The sequence below is a fragment of the Euphorbia lathyris genome, chromosome 6 (assembly GCF_963576675.1).
Source record: "Euphorbia lathyris chromosome 6, ddEupLath1.1, whole genome shotgun sequence".
Taxonomy (NCBI): Eukaryota; Viridiplantae; Streptophyta; class Magnoliopsida; order Malpighiales; family Euphorbiaceae; genus Euphorbia; species Euphorbia lathyris.
The window spans coordinates 85,066,913-85,091,078 of NC_088915.1; the positions used below are offsets into that span (position 1 = coordinate 85,066,913).

A 24,166-nucleotide genomic window follows, 5' to 3' on the forward strand; every position below is an offset into this window, starting at 1 on the left:
CCTGCTATGACATTGATGGTACCCTTTCCTTTCTTCTTTGGGTCCTCCTTGGGTCTATCACCATCTCCTTTTTTGCGTTCAGTTTGGATGAACCGATCCAATTTGCCCCTCTCTATGAGACGCTCGATCTCTCGAGCTAACTCCCAGCATGCGTCAGTGTCGTGGCCATTTTTCCTATGATATTTACAATAGTTTTTAGGATTTTTACCATTATTGGTGTACTCCCCTCCCTTCGGTTGGGGGTATGAAATGCTCCGTTTGTGTTGACTGTTCTCGATCCACATAAGGACTTCACTTTTAGAAGCATTGAGAGGTGTGAAAGAGGTGACAAACGTTGATTTGCTCTTAGAATCTCTTCGCCGGTTTCTAGAGGAAGAGTCCTGACGCTTGTCCCTGTCTCTATCTCGGGGACGAGATTCGCATTTGTCCTTTTTCGACGATGATGGTGAACCTCGACGAATGTCATCCACTTCTATGAAATCTTTACAACGCTCCATCAACTCTGCCATGCTGGTGGGTTTCTTTCGAATGAGATCTTCCTGCAAACTCTTACAGGTGGTATTTCTTACGAAACATTCCACAGCTACGGAGATGTCCACATCAACGATTTGTATGCACAACTGGTTGAAAGTGTCCACATACTCCCGAAGGGATTCATTCGCCTTCTGCTTTAACTCAAAAAGCTTCCCAGATTTCACTACTGGAGGAATACAGCCGACGAACTTAGCGCAAAATTCTCTGCTCAATTGATCAAAGCTGTTTATCGAACCTGGAGGTAAAGATTGAAACCACAAATAGGCTGGGCCCCCAGCGTGGTAACAAACATTTTACAGAGCACCTCCATTACCGCGTCCGCCACCTCCTCCACTACCTCCTCCGTCACCTCCACCTCCGCCTCCTCCGCCAGGGGGAGCCGGCCCGTTTCCCCCTCCCTGGCTTCCTAACGGGATGTGTCCAATAGTTCCTGAAGGTGGTGGTGGTGGTGGTCCACTTGGATGGGGTGTCTCTTTTGGCCTTTTACTCCATCCACGACCAGTAGATGGGGGCGATCTACCACGATGGGAGGATCTCGGTCGTCGGGGCGAAGGTGACTTGGACCGTCTGCCTTTCTCCTTTTTGTGCTATTTGTGTGTTCGCCCTTTGGATCTGCCAGGGGGAAGATTCGTTCGTGGACGCCTGGGGATATTGGGTCCGTCCAGATTTAATCCAGGTCCCGCGGATCCACCCGGTAAGGATGAATTATTTCTTTGACTTCCTTCAGCGCCATCAGGAAATAACTCACGATTGATTTGCCGTTCGCCAGTCGACGTTGTGGTGGTTATCATAGAATCCGTGTTGTGAGCTTGGAGGAATGAAGAACTTTGGGCGCCCGGTCCAAAGCTTAACAAAGGCCAAGATGATACGGCTGATGTGAACGCCATGCTCCAATGTGGAGGGAGGGTCATAAATGACCGCAGGTGATTCCCTGTCTCGGTTCCAAACCGTTCTCCAATTGCTTGGGCACACATATTGATGAAAGCATCTGGAGGCATACTATTTTCGACGTGTGTTGCAGGAACAATAGAATCAGTGCGGCCAGCACTAGATGGTGTAACTAATGGTGTTTCAATCCCTGAGGAGGGATTTTGATCTCCGTTTGTCATAGTTTTTTAGTGTGAACGAAAAACCCTTTGTTTGGTCAAGGATTCCACGTTCACCGCACCAATTGATAACAGGTAGCGAAATTCTGGTCAACGTTCGTCCCTGTGGGGGCGTCGTTGGGTTCGACGGGGGGAAGCTCTGATGCCAAAGTCAGTAAGATGATTCAAGGAAACAAACTGAATTGACAAAGGTTGTAAGAATGTGTACCTTGATAACCTAGGGAATCAGGCTATATATAGCTGTGAAGTTGTAACCTTCAGGTAACTAGAAGGTCTCCATTAATGCTCTATTAATGGCGGTTATGAGGTATCTCTAACCTGGCAGTTAGCTAATTGATTACTCATTAATGATCTTTATGGCCGAGTCGGCGACCAGCCGTTATAGTGGCGAATCATGTGAATGAAGAGATTCGCCTCATAGGTCCGCCAGCGGATCTCTCAGAACAGATCCGTGGAGATCCACCTGCCAGCTCCCCTTTGGGGATCATTACGCGGCGTTCCTGAGGTGAATATCCCTTTTAGTCCTCGGGTTAATATCACGATGTTATCAATATTGTATTGGCTTAATACATTATTTTCTCCCTGAACTTGTCTAGAGAGCTTAATTCGCCCATTGAACTTTCAAAGTGTCTCGGTAGCCTCCTGAATTTGCATAAAATGTTCAGTTAGCCCCATAAACTTGTACTAAATGTAATCAATTGCTCGCTCGGTTGTCAAAAAGTAAGTTAAATGCGGAAAATATATTGCGCGCATCTTAAAAAAAAGTAAAACGACTGAGATTTGGATATGCGGTTCTAATATTAGAAAAAGCAGGTTTTATAGTTGAACAAGTAATAACTTCATTTTTAATTTATTTTTGAATTATATAATAACATTCTAAGATGCGTGGAATACATCTTCCACATTTAACTTACTTTTTTACAACCGAATGATCAATTGATTACATTTTACGTAAATTTAGAGGGCTAACTGAACATTTTATACAAGTTCAGAGGACTATTAAAATACTTTGAAAATTCAAAAAAACAATCAAGTTTTTTAAACAACTTATGTATTATTAAGCCTATTATATTTTAAAATTAATGGTCATACTGTAAAAATTAGTAATGTTTAATAGCCACGGTGTAATTTACCTAGTATAAAGTTCGGGTTTTTATTTTATTTTAGGCTTGTAAACCAGCCCATTATATAAACCCAAGAGATTTGTAGATACTCGCAAGGGAAAATTACACAGAAATTTATCTTTTAAATACAACTATATCAAGTCATAATTTTTTAGATTATGACCCTGTTTGGGAATTAGCTGTTAGCTGTTAGCTGATTACATTAGCTGATTTGACTAGCTGATTTGATTAGATGTTTGTGTAGACCTGTTTGGTAAAAATTAGCTGATTGATAATAGCGGTTTGTGCAAAAAGACGAATAAGGGCATTAATTTTGACGCAGGAGAAGAGGGAGTCTATCTATTAGGGTTAAAGAAGTCCATTAATTTTAATATTGCAAAACGCTAATTGAAAAAACTCCTTTTAAGAGCTTTTTCTAAATTAGCGTTTTCATCCCAAAACTCTCTCCCAAACCTCTCTCCACCAAACACTCCAATTAGCGGTTTCAGTGGTCAAACCTCTAAAGTTGGTCAAAACCGCTCTTTTTATCCCAAAACGCTCTTTACCAAACAGGGCCTATATCAAACAAGTAAAATGATTACTTTTAATATATTTTAAGGATTATAATTTATAAATTAGAAATCTATAATATATTTTTTAGGATTTATGATTTATAAATTTAAGTGTAAAATTTTTAAATTATGGTGTAAAATCATAATATAAAGAATAATAACATATTAAGAATTAAGTTTGGTGATATGACTTAGTTGTAATTTTGTACTTAATCATAATATTCATGTATTTGACCCTACTTACAATTCCATTACACAATGGTCAAGATAGAGTTGAGTTTTTTTTACACGTCTCAAACTTATTAACTAAATTTTAAATTTGTCAAATTTCCAGTTTTAGTATTTTACAGTGACCAGTAGGGGCTCAAGCCCTCCAAGCCTCCCTCTAGATCCATCACTGGCCTGAAATAAGCTATCGACCATAGCCAATTATTGATAGGAGTTGGAAAAACCATTATGATAGCCAATTACTGATAGGAGGTGGAAAAACCGATAATGGACAATAGAGGGGAAATGATGTCGGTGGTCACTCAACTTCAAAATGTTATGAAAATTGATTAAACTTTCCTCTTTACTATTATGAACACTTATGAAAATGAGTTAATACACATATTTTGCTGGAAAATTTTAGGGTACTCATGGAATAATATTCCCGACTAATGAATTCATGACATATATGTATATAAATTTTTTTCTTTCCACCGATCATGTCCATATAGTGGTATTCAAAATCCACTGGCACATAGCCATTTGTTGTCGACGTAATCAGTAGGGCATTTGTTGTCATTGCAACAGAAGGTCCATAGCCATCGAATCCTTGAAAGTCTGAGGCAGGTTAGTGTAAGACTTTTGTTTCAAGGACTCACAAGTGGTTACTTTTTCTAATGCATCTGTGGCAACCTCCAAACGTAGAGATTTAACAAAGGAGACCATCAGAACACATAAGATAATCGTGAAGAGGCTATGTGCTCCACTAACTAACATCGCGCAAATATGTACTTATTCTCTCACCCTTCAATTCCCCACGAATCGAGCCACAAATATATCCTTCAAAAACGTATAAATCCAATCGTTAACTCTCTGTACCATTCTTATGCCATCCTAAGTAAAGTGGTGGGAAAAATCTTACACGTCATTACGTCCTCTTGGGTATACATGTTCATCATGCTCATGAACGTTGTGTGGTGCTCATTTGGATCTTCCACACCAAAATAATGAGGTAGACGAGGGGTTACCTAGTGTGGTGAAGAAGGAGTATTAATAATTCTCTGCGACAAAGGGGCATATAATGGTATCTGATAGCCTATCATTTTGTTAAGCACCCTCCTATCTAAGAAATATTGGAAGAGTACCTCCCAAGATTCCCCAGTCGAAGCTTTCTCAATATTGTCTATAGGACTGATGTTATCTAAGACCTCTTGTCTTTTCTCCATCGAGTGCTCTGCTCCTTAAGAAGAGTATCGTTACCAACACTCTAAACGAAGATCTTAGGTTTATCTCTTGCCTCTTATTTTCCGTGCTCGGGATGGATGATTTTTGTCTTTCGTTAGACATGCCCATAACCGATGGTTCTCATGATGTGACTACAGTCTGCCATTTAGACTCGAGTCTCTTGTGTTTTTTGTAATGTGGCAAGTAGCATCATTTTTGGGTCTGTCATGGAGTTTCGAGTTGTATCAGTCTTTTATGCCATATCATCCTCGAAATTGTGAACTTCAAGATCGTGCTCGTCATTATTTGGGGTTCTTTCTTCTCCCCTATAATGTAGCGTTGGTTATATCTTTCAAGCTACATGACTTCTTTTCACCAGGAGCTCATATAATTGTCCTTATATGTCTCAAAGAAATGTTTTTGAGCCGTAGAAGCTGAAGATATGGAGATTGTGGAGTAGGATCTACGCTTACAACGTCGAGGTCTGATCCAATTTTAGAGTTAACTTTTTTAGTTGCTCGTTGAATTATACTAAACCTATAAACACATTCAAATACCAAAATCAGTACTGTGCAAAAAAAAAATGGAATCTCTCGTTATGTTCGATGAATGAATTGATAAAATTTATGTCCTCTTTGGTGAAGAACTTTTTAAGGTAAAATTAGAGGATTGCGCTACTTTAGAGGTTTTGACTAGTCAAACCTCTAATAGTGGTGTTTGATGAAAAGAGATTTCAAAGTGCTTATTGGATCCAAAAATCTAATTTTAAAAAAAGCTCATTTTAGAAGTTTTTTCAATTAGCTTATTGCTCCATCTGTTTTGAAGGATATTTTTACCTCTAAATATTATCCTTTAACCTCAAATAAATGTTTTATCATATATTTATTTATCACTTACCCAAACAGCTACTAACAATCAGCTAAATTTTACTAAACAAATTTATACAATTAGCTAATCAAATCAGTTAATAAATCAACTAACAAAAAATTAATCCTAACAGCTAATGTTATCGGCTCTCAGCTACCTGCTAACTATGAGTGACCATGGTCCAGTTCGGTCTAAAAACCGAACCAAACCGAATTGAACCAAACCAAATTATCTCTATTTTTTAGAAGAAAACCAAACCAAATTAGAATTCGGTTTGGTCTGGACCAAACCGAATTATTTTGGTCCGATCCGGGTTGGTTCATGTTTGGACCAAATAAAACACTAGAGACCTGTAACTACTTGTGCCTTGACTAATTAAACAATTATATAAAGATAATAATCCTATAATTAGTTTTTTTTGTATATATAATTAGTTGAGAGAAAAAAAAAAACATATTTAATTATTTTTTTCTATATATAATTAGTTAATTAATTTAAAACTTTAAAACTAAAAGTAGTACCTATTGTATTTCGGTTTGGTTTTATTCGGTTTTTTACCAGATCAAACCGAACCGAACTGAAAACCAAACTAGTTTAAAAATTAGAATCGAACCAAACCAAAATATAATTCGATCCAGTTTGATTCAGTTTTTTCGATCAGATTTTTTCAGTCTTTATGTTTTTGGTTCGGCTCTGCTCACCCTTACTGCTAATATCCAGTTAAAAGACACCAAGTCTTGATTTTTGTAGCGGTGAACCGATTATGTCAATCTCTATTCAATATGTGTCATTTCAAAAATAGCGACCACAAAATTTAAGATAATTATAATAATTAGCAGACTTTTGCTGACCATATTTTGATCCATCAATTGACGGTCGAGATTGAGTACGTGTGGGATGCACAAGTCATCTTGTCCAAACTTATGGACGATAAAATTAATCCATTAATGCTATTTTTTCTGAAGCAGAAACAAAATCTTTAATTTATCTTCGTACCTTCATCCATGGCATCTTTGTTAGCAAACGGAATTTCTCGCTTCTGTCCTCAACCCGTTTCAGATTCAGCTAAATCATCTAAATCCTTCTCGTTTCACCAGAAATCACCGACTCCAAAAACCCCTACCCTCGTTAAGGTCCGAGCAGATGTTGGGTTTCAATCGAAAATCGAATCAGGTAACATCGCTTCAACTTCTACCACTACTTCCGATGAAAAAATCCGAGAAATTCTTCGTAATCGTGATTACGACAAGAAATTTGGGTTTAATATCGATATTGACTCTTTTTCGATTCCGAAAGGGCTTTCTAAGGAAACGATTAGGTTAATTTCTTCTCTTAAGGAAGAACCTGATTGGATGCTTGAATTTAGGTTAAATGCGTTTGAGAAATTTTTGAAGATGAAAGAACCTAATTGGTCTGATAATCGATATCCATCTATTGATTTTCAAGATATGTGTTATTATTCAGCTCCGAAGAAGAAACCGACATTGAATAGTCTAGATGAAGCTGATCCTGAACTTCTTATGTATTTTGATAGACTTGGTGTTCCTTTGAATGAGAGGAATAGATTAGCTAATGTTGCAGTTGATGCTGTTCTTGATAGTGTTTCAATTGCTACTACTCATAGGGAAACTTTAGAGAAATCTGGTGTGATTTTCTGTTCGATTTCCGAGGCGATTAAGGAGTATCCTGATTTAGTTAAGAAGTATTTGGGGAGAGTTGTGGCTAGTGATGATAATTATTATGCTGCTTTGAATTCTGCTGTGTTTAGTGATGGTTCGTTTTGCTATATACCGAAGGATACTAAATGCCCGATGCAGATTTCCACGTATTTTCGGATAAACGCTGTTGAAACGGGGCAGTTTGAGAGGACTTTGATTGTTGCTGAGGATAGGAGTTTTGTTGAGTATTTGGAAGGTTGTACTGCGCCTTCGTACGACACGAATCAGCTTCACGCTGCTGTGGTGGAGCTGTATTGTGCTGAGGGTGCGGAGATTAAGTACTCGACTGTGCAGAATTGGTACGCGGGGGACGAGGAAGGGAAGGGAGGGATTTATAATTTTGTCACGAAGAGAGGTCTTTGTGCTGGGGATAGGTCTAAGATATCGTGGACTCAAGTTGAGACGGGTTCTGCGATTACTTGGAAGTATCCTAGTGTTGTTTTGGAAGGAGATGATACTGTTGGAGAATTCTATTCTGTTGCTTTGACGAATAACTATCAGCAGGCGGATACTGGGACGAAAATGATACATAAAGGGAAGAACACGAGAAGTCGGATTATTTCGAAGGGGATTTCAGCTGGGAATTCGAAGAATTGTTATAGGGGACTTGTTCAAGTTCAATCCAAGGCGGAAAATGCAAGGAATTCCTCTCAGTGTGACTCGATGCTTATTGGCGATCAAGCAGCTGCGAATACGTATCCTTATATTCAGGTAATTTCATTTTCATGTAATCTGCTGTTATTTGCTCTGTCTATGTGCCTATGTTTTAGCAATCTCTCATATGAATCTCGGCGCTTATGAGAATTGGGTATTTTCTCTATGGATATTATGTGTTTTTGAGTGTTTTGAATAATGTTAAGCTGTTGGTCTTAATCTAAGTATAATCTGCGGCGGCGGGGATTGTTGTTTTGATCTGTGCTATTCAAATGAGCTCTAGATTGTGCATTTCATAGTTATTAAAGACGCTAGGGGTCCTGGAGCCTAGGCGCAAGGCACAAGTGTTCTGTCTTTTCGTAGTTAACCTTTCTCAATTCTTTTTTGCTCGAGCCAATGTTCTCCGTCTTCAAAGTTCCTTTCAGTTTTTGTACTCAAAAGCAATTAGTAAGCTGCCTCAGCTTCAGGAATATGAGAACTACTTCTGGCACATTTGCTGTTTCGATATACTTAAACGCATTTGGCTATGGTATCTTTGTCTGTATAACTGAGAGTTTCTGTTGACATTTGTGAACACTTGGGCTTGTTAAAGCATAAGTTGGAGTTAATGATATAATTATGGAGTAAATTACACCCATGGTCCCTCAGAGCTGGTCTTACTTTTCTTGTGGCTCATGAACTTCAAAACCGGACATAAAAGTTCATGAACTTTACTCTTTACCAGCATAAAAGCCCCTTAACTTTTGACCACTGCAATAAATGATGTTCTAAGCAATTTTATTTCTTGAATTGTTGGTTTTGAGGTCATTTAGGTCTTGTTTGGTTAAGAGAGAGAAAATGACTCTTTAAGGAAAGAAAGTTCAGAAAATGACGATTTTGGAAAATGGAAAACGTGGTTCCATAGGAAATGTAGTTCTAAACAACTTTAAACTTGGACTTTCGATTATGAGGTCGTCAACAGTCATTTTCGGGTCGACTTTTATGTTGGTAAAGGGCAAAGTCTTCTTTTGTCGTGTGTTGGAGTTCATGGGCCATAAAGAAAGTAACGCCAAAGTTGAGGGGACATGGGTATAATTTAACCTGTAATTATAGGTCACTAGTGCATTCAACTATTATGAAACTCCTATTCGGTAGCATTTCCACATTGCCTAGCTATTTTTTTTTAAGAAATAATGTTTCCCTGTGTTTGTTTCCGTTTTTGTGCAACATAGATTATAGCCTAATGTCTAATTGTTGTTTTCATGTCTACATATCCATCTTCCATTGTCAAGTATCTTTATTGATGCTTATCGCTATTCATCTTTAAAGATAAAAATATGCTTTAGAAACAATGTCAACATTCAAATTGGAGCTGATGCGAAAAAAGGGGTGCGTAGGAGGTCCGTTGCACCCCAGCCACCGGAATCCATTCTAGGAGGGATGGTTCCAGGCAGCCCTCCATCTAGGAAGAGGGTTTGAAGGTGCCTTATAAAGATGCTTGTAAATATGGTCCCAGAAACATTGTCAGAGCGCCAAACAATGTGCTTAAAGGACCAAAATGCGTGTTCTTTACTCTTTCTTAGCATTCATGTGTTGATGTTGCTTCTTTTGCCTTGTTTATGCTTGCTTAAGTTTTCACAATCATATTGAATTTATTATATGAATATGCCCTTGGTAACCATTACCGGTCCGGTAACAATGGGTAAATTACACCGACTCATTGAATTTTGAGGTACCTTTCACAAAGGTCACAATACTTCGTGTTCTTTCAATAAAAGCACTGAACTACATATTTTATTTCAGTAAGTCATTCCGGCCAATTTGTATAAACACTCTCTGGAATGTTGGCGTGTCACAAAAGATAATTGATCATATGCCAACTAAGTGTAGTGTCACCTTGTCTAACTTTTATAGTTGATGTGGTAGAAACGTGGAAGTGGCGTGTATGTCCCGTGGCACATCCTAAGCCATTAAGTTTTTTTAAAAATCACATCCTTCTCCAACATGGTGCTTAGTTGTCATATAGTTAACCGCCTTTTATGTTACAAATTCTCCGGAATTGCTTTATTGAAATGAATTGTAAAGTTCAATGATTACCGAAAGAAAATAAACTTCAGTGACTTTTGTGAATAGACCATAAATTTCAGTGACCATTGGTGGAATTTACCCGAGTAACAATGGAACTATTTCTTTATATTGAAGCCTTTCTTAGCATTTGTTCTAGCAGATTTATTATTTTCATCTTGCACAGTTTCAATCTAGATTCAGAAAATTAGAAACCCTCATAGCATTATCTGATGGTCTAATCTTGTCGAACAGGTGAAGAACCCCTCGGCTCGTGTAGAACACGAAGCGAGCACTTCCAAAATCGGCGAAGATCAGCTATTCTACTTTCAGCAAAGGGGAATCGACTACGAAAAGGCCATGGCTGCCATGATTTCTGGGTTTTGTCAGGATGTGTTCAATGAATTGCCTGATGAATTCGGCGCTGAGGTGAACCAGCTGATGAGCTTGAAGCTCGAAGGATCCGTGGGTTAACTCGTGACCCGAAATTTAGTTGGAAATCTCTGTTTTTGCTGATAATGAGTAGATTATTGCAGAAGATTGGTAAGTTACATTTTGTAAATGCAGCATTCAGATAAGTTTTACACTTAGTAGTTGCAGATTTACTTGCAAAACCATGATCTGTTGCGTTTTAGGAACCCGGAAAATGGGAAATAAAAGCAGGGAATGAATGAATCCTTTGTAGCATTTGTGTATATATAATGATAATAAAGACTATCATGTATAACAAACTTGAGTTGAGACTGTAAAAATTGAAGATTGGCAGTGAATTTTTAATGTGTTTTTACTCTGTTTTGTGAATTACTGAGTTCTGTTGAACATGATATGGCTTGTGCAGTCCTTCATCTTATGGAAAGATGAAATTTTCAGCCCTTTCGACTTGCATCGAAACGCCTAATGACGATGACCCCTTCGATTTTCAAAATAACCAAAATAACCTTTTTGTACTCTTAACTTGCTTAAACTACTGTAGCTAATTCCAGTTACGGATCCAAGATTCATTGAGAGTGGTGTTTATCGTGATTTATGAGTGCTAAATTGATATTTTTTTTCAATGTTTTGATATTAAAAAACTAAAGTTCCTTTCATAGTTTTCATATAATTTGTGGAGTTTTCGGTAATCAGTGGATGTTCAAAACCCCCCTAAACTCCCCTATAGCCGTTCCTGACTAACCCTTTACTTTCACGTGTGGTGACATAATCTACATGGTAATTTAAATAAGTTGAGGTGGCAGAATACCAAATATTCTTGAAAGGACTGATTGGTTATTTGCCAAAGTTAGGGTGGCAATTGTTTCTAGTGTTATTTTTGTTAGTAGTATAAATTAGACATGATACCCATTTGACTCCCTAAACTAAGGTTTTAAAGTCAATTAAGACTTTAAACTATCAAAACCATCAATCAGGCCTCTGAATTAACAAAAAAATCATCAATTGAGTCACAATTTTAAACAAAAATCATCAATTAAGACTTCATAGAAAATCATCCGCTTGAACAGTTTCAGACTCTTTTCCCCAAACACATTTTGAACCAACACAGAGATTATTACAGTTGTATCAAATAGTCACAGTTTTTTATTTTAGGATAGGATGAGGACTCAATTGATGATTTTTGCTTAGTTCAGGGATCTGATTGATGATTTTGAGAGTTTATAATCCTAATTAACTTTGAAATTTTAGTTTGGGGATCCAAATAGATATAATGCCTATAAACTATTATTTTGTTATCTTCTATTAATTGTTATATTCTGTTTTCCATTTAGAATCATTATGGTTAGCTTATTTTGGATGGTAGCTAAGTTGTTACGCCAGTTGTAGAATATGTAACCTCCTCTTTATTCTCTCTCACGTTCATACCATCTCTCTTGTAAACGAAATAAAAGAAATAAATAGATATTCCGATTCCGATTCTTAACATTCCGGTTTCGATTTCAATTCTGATTCCGAATTTTGAACCGAATACCCTTAAGAAAAAAACACACGCAACTTAGAAAGTTCAAGTCGTAGCTCTAGATCAACGATTCAAGTCTCTTTGTAGAGCAGCCGGAGAATAACAATCATTATGGTTAGCCTATAATGAACGATATCTATATTGTTATGTCAACTGTAGAATCTATAGTTGTTCTGTTGAGCTCATCTGCTATTTAAGGCCATACAATTATTATTGTAATCTATCAACGAGAATATATATATAATTTCCTTCTCTAAATCTACCATCTCTTCTTCCGTATCCTACTCTATTTTCTTCCCTCATTCTTTCCTTTCCTTTTAATTCTATTTAAGATATTAATTTAGAACACGAGTTCTAACACAGAAAGACCGTGTTAAGCAAATTAAGGTAGTGGAAAAGTCATCTCCTTTCAGTTTTTTTTTCAAACTTCCATTTCATGAAAGTTAAGATGGTGAAAAATCGTTTCAAGCAAGTGAAAGTGATAAAAGTAGCATTTTGATTGTTTAGAGAGTTGTGAGGAATAATCTTGGAGAAGTTTTACAATGTTTCGGTACCAATCGATTCTGAATTATTCAGATGGTAGCAAGTCATCAATTATACTGATGTGTTACCATCTAAGCGGTCCGAGACCAATTTAATGTCTGATATTGTTGAGATTTAGCAACACCGTAGAACGTCCCTGTGAGGCGTCGTTGGGATCGGCCGGGGGCACTCCGATGACTAAGTCAGTAAACTTCTCAAGAGAATAAACTGTAATGACAAAGCAAGGCTAAGAAGAGTGTGTAAAAAAGTGTACCTCTGTTGTCACGCTACAAAGGTATTTGTACAAGTTTGAGTGATAACTGTAATAACCTTCTCTTTTAATGAAGAGTAATGCTCCTTCAATGTGGTTTAACTTCATCTTCTAACCTCCAAGCTTTGGCAGGTTCTCAGCTATCATTAATGCTAGTTTAAATGATAATGAGTTACGCCGTCTAATCCTCTGCTTCTTCTAGAAGGGTGTTGCCATATGACGTGAATCCCCTTTGGCCCTTCTTGGGCGGATCCTTGCAAGTAACCCTGGTACGACACCATATTTCTAACTAAGGCGGATCATAAATGGAGCTCTACGAGACGACATCGTATTCCTGTTATGCGCTATGTGGTGGATCACCAGAAGGAATGCTCAAGACGACATCGTATCCTTATCTGTTCGCTATATATCTTGGAGGCGGGTCTTTTCTCCCTTTAAGCCCTCTTTGCTAGGGAATATCTCCAGCTTAGTCCTTTATATTTCATGGCGGATGTTATCAGAAGCCTCCCCTAAATGGTCTCTTAAGTTCTTTAGGACTTCTCAGCTTCCTCGCATGCTATTAGCATTTATTGTTCCTGACAGGCGCCTTTATCTAGGCCAATGACGTTCTTACAGGTGGCAGTCCTTGACACAGATTTCAAAACTTTTTAATCATTTCACTAAATAGAAAAATCTTTCCTTCCAACTTCTATCACTTTTACCATTACTTTCTACGGTTTTCTTCAGCCATCCTCAGAAGCTTTTCCTCTCAGAAGCTTTTCCTCTCTTCTTCGATCTTTCATGTAAGTTCATCTTTTTGATGTAGTTTCTCCATTCTTCCTTTGAATTTCTGTTTGCTTTGATGCTTCTTTCCTCTTCTACCTCCTGTTCCGAGAGAACCTCAAGTTTGAATTGAAACTATTCCCTAGCTCCCTCTTCATTTCGTATTCCTACTGCGTCCATGAAAACCTAGAATCCTACCTCCGGAGAGGAAGCGAGTTCTTCTGCTCCTAAAAAGAAAGGGGCAAAGGCCCCTAAAATGGAAGTGACTTCTTCTAGTTTTAGCTTTTCCCTTTTGATAACCCTTCAGTCCCTATATCCTTGGCTCCGAGCAGCTTCTTGCATGGTTCCCACGCCCTATCAAAGTCCTGCATCCCCTCCTAGGGGTTATTTTGCAGTTTATCAAAGCCATATCGAGAGGGGCTTTAGTTATCCAGTCCCTAAGATGATTGGGGACATTCTTGAATTTTTCCTCATCCCTATTTGCCAACTACATCCAAATGGTTGGTTAGATTTAATATTAGATACTTACTTGGCGGCGAATCTGGGCTTAATTCTGAGCCCTCGCCTTTTCCGAACTCTTCACACCATATCCAAGCGCGGGGTGGAAAGTCACCTTACCTTTTCCAAATTAAAAGGGTACTCACCTTTTCATAGCAAGATGTCGAACGTCCATCGTTGGGAGCACAGATTTTTCTTTGTGAAGATAGTGGAGGGCGTACCTCTTGGATTTCCTGCCGGATGGAACTATAATCTAAAAAAAAGGGCGAATCAAAAATTTTACCTTACCAAGGAGGAGAAGAGTACCCTGCGGATCCTTCGGTCTCTCAAGCATGATTTTTGGACGTATGACCAGGCTTTGACTATTATGAAGTCTGGCGAACCCCTGGCAACAATGCCGGACGGAGAGATTCGCTACAATAATTTCTACGCTTTTGAAGGTATCTTCCTTTTTTGATTCGCCTTATTGACTTGTTTTTGTTCTTCGCCCCTTCTTACAGGGGGAGAATTAACGCCAAGGATGTTATTGCAGAGAGGTGTAAGCTTCAAGCAGCTCTGATCGCCCAGGAGAAGGCGAACGCTGCGCTTAGCAAGAAGGATGGGAAACGTCTTGCAACCTCCGGGGCTCAATCCCCTCCTTCTTCGAAAAAAGCCCGGGTGGCCAGTCCTCAGGTGCGGGCTTCACAAGCCGGTGAGCCGGATCAGCAGATGGTTCCGACCAAGACTCCCAATGTCTCCCTATTCTCTTCTTCCTTTTCCCATGTACGCCTTTTCTTTCTATATGCTTTCTATAGGGAATTTTGAAATTTACCTTTGTCTTTAATCTGTTCTTCCAACTTTCAGTCCTCGAAACCTTATCTCAGGGGTTATTGGCTGTCCACTTATGGTCCGGGGTTGGTTCTGGCTTCGGAGCACATAATTCATGACATTAAAGAAGCCATTGGCAAGCTCCCTATTGTTCTGGAGACAAGGGCCAAATACAAGACCTTATCTCACCTTAAAATGATCAAGCGTCGGGCTCTGGCGGTAAGTGCTATTTCTGACTTTGACATATTTTTATGATTTTCTTCCCTAACTTACTCTTTCTTTCATTATCTATCTCAGACTATTGATCACTGCAACGCTGTGGAGGCGGACCTTGCTATGAATGCAGTGAATGAAGCTCGCCTTAAGGAGCTAGAGGATGAGGCCTCTCTCGCCAGATCCAATGCCCAAGAGGCAAGTGCCTTGGCGAATGGTTTAAAGGAGAAACTTGCTGACCTGGAGAAGAAGCTAGAAGAGAAGACTTTGGAAGCTGCCAGGCTGTCTGAGGAGCTGAGGGCGGAGCAAGAGAGGCAGGAGAAGGACTGGGAGCGTCTGGAGGAAGCTTGTGGACTCCGTGCCTATTATTATGGCGAGCGCATCCTGGTGGCTCTTTTGAAAGACTTTCCGGATGCTGGCATCGATGATCCCCAAGTGGAGGTGCCTTCCGAGAATGAGGCAGTTTACTATGCTTCCTTGGAGGATGCTAGGGTGGTCATCTTCAAAGAAGCTTTTGCCCCTCCTGCCATATCAAAGAAGAGTGAAGGGATCATTGATTTGGATGACTTTATTTAGGACGCGGAGGACATTTTGGAGGATGGCGACACTGCGCCTAGTGAAAAACTCCCTAAGGCGGATGAGCAAACAAGAAGCCAACATGATATTGTTCCTGAACCTACGTCGAAGCCCGTTGAGGCTAATCCAAGCTCCTCTCCTCTTGATGATAATATTAATGACCTTACTGCTTAGGGTCTCTCTTTGATGTAAAAATGCTACAATATCTTTTTGCACATTTAATATTTCATTTGCTTCTCCTCAAGAAGTTTTTGCTTTTGGATGCATACCTTTTTATTTAGTTATATGCTTTCTGGGACAGACATAAGTGCCTAGACTTATTCTCTGAACTGCTTTTTAAGTACACCAATCTTTCAATCTTTCAAACTTTTTCTGAATTTTTCAAGTTTTCAAACTTCTTCTGAATTTTTTCAAGTTTTCAAACTTCTTCCATCGTATTCCGGGGTAGGTGGCCAGCCATCCCCCGGTAAGCTTGTGCTAAGCTTTTAAAGATTTCCTTTGCGTAGGACAATCCGCCCATTAATAGGATATCTAAATGACCACTTTACAACAAAGAAGTGTTTATCCGTTGCGGGACATTTATAATTTTGGATCCGCCCTATGAATGGACTTTTAAAAGATTCTTTCACGGGGAAGAGAATCTGCCCTGATATGGAGGGACTTCGTATACAATCTCCTCACTGGAGAAAACATTGGAGAACACAACCATCACATTGCGTTTGCCTAAAAAAAATCTCTTTACAAGAGATACAATGACGAATGGAGAATCTATGCCTTCCCTCTCAGTTAGAAGACATTTATGTGCTAAAAAGAAACATACGAGTAACAAATTAATTTCACAAAATCAATCTTATTCATTGAGCAAGAAATGGCTTGCCTTTATTACAATGGTGAATAGCCTCTCTTACGAGCCTCATTAAAACCTTATACAAGAAAAAACCCATTGAGAAAAAATCTTATTCTAAGGAAAAAGAGTACTTAAGGCCCCTTTTCATTCTACATTTGAAAGTATTTGCGGAGATTCTAGATGTTCCAAGTTCTTGGTATCTCTGTTCCATCCATCTCCTCAAGTTTGAAAGTGGCAGCTCCAATTTTAACCGCTACACGGTATGGTCCCGTCCAGGTTACGCCTAACTTGCCTTTTCCATCTGCCGACTGGATTTTATCCGCCTTCTTCAGGACTAAATCCCCTTTATTTAGCTCCATTAGGCGAGCATTTTTGTTGTGGTATGAGGCGATTCACTATTTATAGGCGGCGATTCTTGTAGAAGCTTTATCTCTCTTCGTTTCAAGATCATCCAGGCTTTGTCTAAGCCTTTCTTCATTCTGCTGCTTGCAATAAAAGGAGTCTCGCCCACTCGGATTTTTGATTTCGATGGGGAGAACTGCTTCGACACCGTAAGTAAGAGAGAACAGAGTTTCCCTGGTCGCTACCCTGGGGGTTGTACGGTACGCCCATAAGACCGACATCAATTCATCCGCCCAACATTTCTTCTTCTCTCCCAATCTTTTCTTAATCCCCTTGACAAGCGTACGATTTGTAACCTCAGTCATCCCGTTTGATTGTGGATAGTAAACGGAGGTGAAATTGTTGGTGATTCCCCAATCTGAGCAGTATTTCTTGAACTATTCACAATTGAACTGCGTCCCATTATCCGTGATGATCGTATGAGGTACGCCAAATCTCCCAATAATGTTGTCGTGGAGGAAATCTATCATTCGCCTGGCAGTGATAATTGAAACAGGTTCGGCCTCCGCCCATTTGGTGAAGTGATCTACCGCCACTATTACGAACTTGTATTACCTTTTAGTAGGCGGGAAGGGCCCTACTATATCAATGCCCCAGGTGGTGAATGGCCAGCCTTCTATGATTGGTCTTTGAAGCGCCTTGTGTACATGTGTTTCATTTGCGTGAATTTGATAATTGTGGCACTCGTTCACCATTTTCTTGGCATCCTTCTCTGATGTGGGCCAATAATATCCTACTAATCTTGTTTTTCTAAAGACCGTAGTATGTGCCTCGTGTGCTCCACATATTCCTTCGTGCAATTCCCAGAGAACATCTTGTCCCTCTTCCGTAGTTATACATTTTAACCAAGGCTGGCTAAATGATTTTTTGTATAACTGATCCTCCATAATAGCGTGATGAGCGGCCTTCTTGACTACCTTCCTAGCTTGGTTCTTGTCTTCAGGCAGAATTCCTTCCTCTAGGTATTTTACTATGGCGGTTCTCCAATCATTCTGAGCCAACTGGACGATCGCCACTTCTTCTTTATCAAATGCCGGTTTCGTTTTGATTGAGAACGAACATGTGAGGTCTTGCCATTGACTTTTGGTGGAGGCTGTTTTGGCTAGGTGATCCGCCTCCATATTTGATTCTCGCGGGATGTGTACTATTTCCCACTTCACGTCTTTGCCCTCTAGTATAGATAGGATCCGCTTTGCTTCTTCCACATATTTTACCAAGATTTCATCTTTGACCTGGAAATTCTTCGTTACCTGGTTCACCATCAACTTTGAATCGCTGTATATCACTATATGCTCTGGTACAACTTCCTTCAACAGTTGTAATCCGAGGATTCATATTCTGTCGCGTTGTTAGTTGTGGTGAAGTCTAGTTTGGCTGTGTAGCAGATTCGAACATACTCTGGTCCCTTTATTACTACTCCTGCTCCTGCTCCCTCTTCTGAAGAGGCTCCATCTGTATGCACTGTCCATTCTTCTTTTCTGATTTTTGGCGAGCTTGTGAATTCTTCTAACAAAGTCCGCCAGAACCTGGCTTTTCAGCGCTACCCTTCCTTCGTACCGAATGTCAAACTCGCCTAGCTGTATGGACCACTCCATCAACCTGCCGGATGTTTCTAGCCGCTGCAACACCTTCCTCATTGGTATACTCGTTCGCACTATGATGGTGTGTGCTTGAAAATACGGGCGCAGGCGGATGGAGGTGACTACTACTGCCAACGCCATTTTGTCTAGTTTCGAATATCTTGTCTCAGCATCTTAGTTTCGAATACCTTGCTTACATAATATATAGGATATTGTTGTCCTTCTTCCTCCCTGATTATGACCGTTTATATTGCTTTTTCTGTAACTGAGACGTATAAATAAAGGTCCTCACCTTTAGTTGGCCTACTCATCAGCGGTGGTTTAGACAAGAACCCCTTTATTCCTTCGAAGGCTTGTTGGCAATCATCATTCCAATCGAAAGATTTTTGCTTCTTAATTACTTCATAGAAGGGTGGCATCGTCTAGCGGAGCAAGATACGAATCTTTCCAGAGCAATGATCCGCCCATTCAGGCGCTGCACTTCTCGAAGGTTCTTTGGTGGCTTCATTTCTAACACCGCCTTTACATTTTCAGGATTGGCCGTGACTCCTTGGCGATTAATGATATAGCCCAGAAATTTGCCAGATGTGGCACCAAACGTACATTTTTCCAGGTTAAGCTTAATGTTATGAATTTTTAATACATCGAGTACCTCTTTGATGTCCGCCGCATGTTCCTTCATGGTTTTGCTTTTGATGATCATGTCATCCACGTATATGGAGAAGTTATCACCTTTCTTATCCTCGAAGATTTTGTTCATCATGCATTGATATGTGGCCCCTGCATTTTTCAAGCCAAAAGGCATCACTTTAAAACAATATGTCGCCTGATGCGTGATAAATGATGTCTTGATTCTGTCCTCGGGATGCATAGGTATCTGGTGATAACTGGATTTCATATCTGTGAAAGAGTAAACCTCGTGCCCTGCCGTTCCATCCACCAAAATGTCGATACATGGTAGTGGATAATTGTCCTTTGGGCATGCTTTGTTCAAGTCCGTGAAGTCGACACACATTCTATATGCTCCACCAGCTTTTTTTACTAAAACCACATTCGCTAGCCATTCAGTATAAATGACTTCTTCCATCGCATCCGCCTTTTTGAGCTTTGCGATTTCTTCCTCTATCGCCTTCTGTCTTTCTGGCCCATGATTTCTTCTTTTTTGTGTGACCGGTGTAACTTCCTCCATTGTATTGAGTTTATGAGTAATGAGATCCGAGCTTACTCCTCTTAATATTTCACTATCACCTGCAAAAACCTCCTGGAATTCAACAAGTGTTTGCATAATTGCCTCCTTAATCTCTAGGTGCAGCCCTTTTGCTATTTTTACTCTTTTTCCTTCGGAGATAAGGCATGTCTCGGTCTCTCCTAGGGCGGCTGCGTTCATATTCTCCTCCTCTTCTTGTTCATTGTTATCTTCTTGTGGGCGTATGGTTAGAGATGTCGTATAAGTTTCTTGAGCCATTTTTTGGCTCCCCTTGACCATTATTCTGCCTTTTTCAGTTGGCACGTACATAGTTAAATGGCGTACCGATATTAGGGCGGCAACTTCGGAAAGGAAAGGTCTTCCTAAAATAACATTATACGCCAACTGGCCATCCAGTATGGTAAATTCTTGCTCTCCCTTCCACGTCTGGTTTCCGTCCGTGATCTCACATTCCAACATTACCTGTCCCTTGGTTTGGACAGTATGCCCGGTCACCCCTAGGATGTCCACAATAGTAGCTTCAACTTGCATTGGATCTATTTTCAATTTGGCGAATGCGCTTCTTGTGATTACATTGCACAAACTCCCAGTGTCAATCATGACACGCTTCATATCCCATCCTTCAATGTTCATCATGATTACTAGCGCATCAGCGTGAGGACCATTAGGCGATCCAACTTCAGCAAAAGGTTTATTGAGAGTCGCCTTATCAGAATCATGTATCCTTGCTCTTTTAGCGAGTGGTTGATATTCGGGTCCTCCTGCAATAACGTTGATCACTCCTTTACCCTTGCCTGTGGCGCCTTCTTTGTCTTTTCCTTCGCCTTGTTCGTTTTGAACGAACCTATCGAGCACCCCTCGTTCAATTAACTTCTCAATCTCTTTATCTAGCGCAAAACATCGATTCGTATCATGTCCCTGCCTTCTATGGAACTTGCAATATTGTTTTGCATTTTCCCCATGGAGATGTGCTGTTCCCCTTTGAAATCAGGGTATGTGACGTCCCTTTTGAATATACTCTTCTCTAGCCATAATAAGACTTCATTTTTAGGAGTGTTAAGCGGCGTAAAATGAGATCCGCCTTTGGAGGGACGCTTGTCCTTTTGATCCGTCCATCGGCTATCAGTCCACCTACTGTCTCGTCCCCTGGATCTGGAGTCCGCCCATCTATTTTCACGTCTGCTAGATCCGCCACGATCTCTTCTTTCTAGTGAATTATGGCCTGACGATTCATTATTTCTATTGATGTCATCAATTTCCATGAATCTTTTGTAGCGTTCCACTAATTCCACCATTGTTTTTGGTTTGTGGATAACCAATTTTTCCTGCAATTGTTTACACCTCGTGTTTTTTATTATGGCCTCTACCGCTGTATTTACATCAACGTCTGTTATATCCGTACATAAGTCGTTGAACCGATTGATGTAAGTTCTTAATGGTTCGCCTTCTTTATGCTTTAGATCTTATAGTGTCCTGCTAGATACTTTGCAGGGGATACTGCCTGCGAACTTTGCACAGAATTCTCGGCTTAATTCTTCCCAACTATTTATGGATCCAGCCGCTAGGGATTCGAACCATCCATAAGCTGATCCGCTCAACGTTGTAGAAAACATTCTACAAAGGATCCCTTCATTTGCTCCCCCTAGGTGCATCAGTTCCCTGTATTTTCTCACGTGTGCCTCAGGGTTCTCCGCCTTCTTGTATTGCGGCAAGTTGGAGGTTTTGTAGCGGCCGTCTGTTTTGAATCCCATGATATAGGCCGTGAAAGGCGAATGCCTATTTACTTGATGGGCGTATCGTTCTTCATTCTGTTTTTGCTTTCGGGATTCTTCGTGGAATCGCGCCTCTACCGCCGCCATAAACCTGTCTGGAGAAAGGGATCCGCCATCTCGACCCTTGTTGTTGTTTTCTTGTGAGCTGGGCGAACGTCTGTGATGTGATCTCGATCTATCCCTCAGTTCAGAATTATTCCTCACTGGATCTGCACTAGTAGTGCCCCCTTGGGGTTGTTGTTGCGTGGGCACCCTTCTAGCCCGCTCCGTTACATCGTTTCTATTGAGGATATCGCGCGCTCTATCAGCCGATTCATTACCTAGTTCCCGTCGAACAGATTCCACCATTTGGTCCAAAAATGACTCGGGAGACCATTCATGTGAAGGTTGCACCGTACCGTCAGGAGGTGGTATAATTTGTTCAAGGGGACTGTCATTGTGGTCTTCATTAGGATGGATATTCCCAGTGGGATTATTTGAAGACATCTTTGAATGTTCATCGTGTAACCCTATTAATGTTAGGATTCCACGAGCACCGCACCAATTGATATTGTTGAGATTTAGCAACACCGTAGAGCGTCCCTATGAGGCGCCGTTGGGATCGGCCGGGGGCACTCCGATGCCTAAGTCAGTAAACTTCTCAAGAGAATAAACTGTAATGACAAAGCAAGGCTAAGAAGAGTTAGTAAAAAAGTGTACCTCTGCTGTCACGCTACAAAGGTATTTATACAAGTTTGAGTGATAACTGTAATAACCTTCTCTTTAATGAAGAGTAATGCTCCTTCGATGTGGTTTAACTTCATCTTCTAACCTCCATGGTTTGGCAGGTTCTCAGCTATCATTAATGCTAGTTTAAATGATAATGAGTTACGCCGTCTAATCCTCTGCTTCTTCTAGAAGGGTATTGCCATATGAGGCGAATCCCCTTTGGCCCCTTCTTGGACGGATCCTTGTAAGTAACCCTGGTACGACACCGTATTTCTGACTAAGGCGGATCATAAATTGAGCTCTACGAGACGACATCGTATTCCAGTTATGTGCTATGTGGCGGATCACCAAAAGGAATGATCAAGACGACATCGTATCCTTATCTGTTCGTCATGTATCTTGGAGGCGGGTCTTTTCTCCCTTTAAGCCCTCTTTGCTAGGGAATATCTCCAGTTTAGTCCTTCATATTTCATGGCGGATGTTATCAATGTCATACTATTTTTTTTAAGTACAATTTGTTTTTGGGACAAAGACCAAATTTAGTCCCAACATTTTAAGTGAAGTGCAGATTGAGCTTAACGTATGAAATGATGTAAATTTAACCCTAAAATTTCCAAACAAAATTAATTTTAACCATAGAAAATTAGAAAAAAATTGGTTAGATTGACATTTAACTGTAACTTTAGACTTTTTAAATATTAATTATATCTTAGATATTTAATATATTATTAACAAATTTACAAAAATTAAAATTTGAAAAAGTAAATCTGTTACGCATAAACTAACAACAATTTTTTTTTATCAAATTTCTAAAATATTTACTAATTTTTAATATAGTTACAAAAAAACCAACAAAAAAAAATATACGAAACTACTTCGATTTATCAACAAACTTGTTTCGAAGGTCTAACGTGACAGTGAAATAACAATCAAACCAGTCTTTTTAAATTTTCAATAACAAATAGTTAAAATTGATTTTTTTTGAAAACATTAGAGTTACATTTGTACCATTTCATAAGGCTAAATTTATACTTCACTTGAAACGTTGGAGGTTAAATTTGGTCATTATTCCATTTTGTTTTATTAAGACCCCTATTCGCATAGACACATAAAATGTCAGCCCTGTGTCACGGGGCCAACTACTTGACACCGTGTGGCGCTTGCTTCTTCCCCGAAAGCTAAGCCAGCCAAGAGTCACACCTTACAAGATCTGCAATAGGCACATGTACGGGTCAGGAACAAGCCATATATCTATTAGAGAAAAGGGACAAGCATCACAGTAATAACATACAGGCAATCCACACCAGTCACATATCACAGCAAGCAACAGCATACAGAAAGGAACACAGTATATGAATAATGCACGTGGGCTTTTATTAATTATAAGGCAACCATATTACACCCTCAACATCCTAACATTGGCAGTGGGGGAGAAGGGGATATCCTAGGCTAATCCTAGTGTCAAGTCCCGGGGAGGATAGTCCTTCCCCCTCTATAGTGTGTCTTATACTAACTCGGGTCCCTTTTCCAACGGACATTACAAAGCCCCGTACACCACAAACCTGAGTGACTTAGTACACTCCCCCACTCTTGGTCCTATTACATATACATTCATATACACTCTCACTCTCCCCATTACAACACTTGTTATTACAACTATTATTACAACAATCCTCCCCATTATATTAGCCCAACTCGCCCACTCCTAACACTCTCCCCCACTCAGAGGTTCGACGTCCCCGTCGAATGAGCTTTGACGAAGTCTTCAATCTTCTGCTTGAAGGGTTGGAGGTCTGATTCCTTCTCCCAGCTGATTTCTTCTTCGCCTTGTGCCTTCCATTTGACGAGATATTCTTTGTACGAACGTCGGCTTGTGGTGGCGATCCTCTCTGCTAAGATTTCTTCGACTTCTCTGCTTGATGGTGCCTTCTTCATGATTGGGGGTCTGGTAGACTTGTTTCTACTCTCGTCTGACTTATCTGGATGGTATGGCTTCAAATTGCTTACGTGGAAGACCGGGTG

The 24,166-nt window shown here is 39.9% G+C and overlaps 1 protein-coding gene across 1 annotated transcript; it reads left to right on the forward strand.

Annotated features, from left to right (window-relative positions):
• The first annotated feature begins 6,507 nt into the window (after nucleotides 1-6,507).
• Nucleotides 6,508-10,811, forward strand: LOC136232173 (iron-sulfur cluster assembly SufBD family protein ABCI8, chloroplastic). Its single transcript, XM_066021213.1, has 2 exons — nucleotides 6,508-8,042; nucleotides 10,284-10,811. Exons 1-2 carry the CDS (start codon nucleotides 6,618-6,620, stop codon nucleotides 10,500-10,502), a joined length of 1,644 nt encoding a protein of 547 aa, XP_065877285.1. The 5' UTR covers nucleotides 6,508-6,617; the 3' UTR covers nucleotides 10,503-10,811.
• The last annotated feature ends 13,355 nt before the right edge of the window (nucleotides 10,812-24,166 follow it).

What these genes read in the sequence shown, in the direction of transcription:
- LOC136232173 (XM_066021213.1), top strand. Translation starts at nt 6,618, where the DNA reads ATGGCATCTTTGTTAGCAAACGGAATTTCTCGCTTCTGTCCTCAACCC. An exon ending in ATACGTATCCTTATATTCAG is followed by an intron (nt 8,043 to 10,283) that starts GTAATTTCATTT and finishes CTTGTCGAACAG; the next exon opens with GTGAAGAACCCCTCGGCTCG.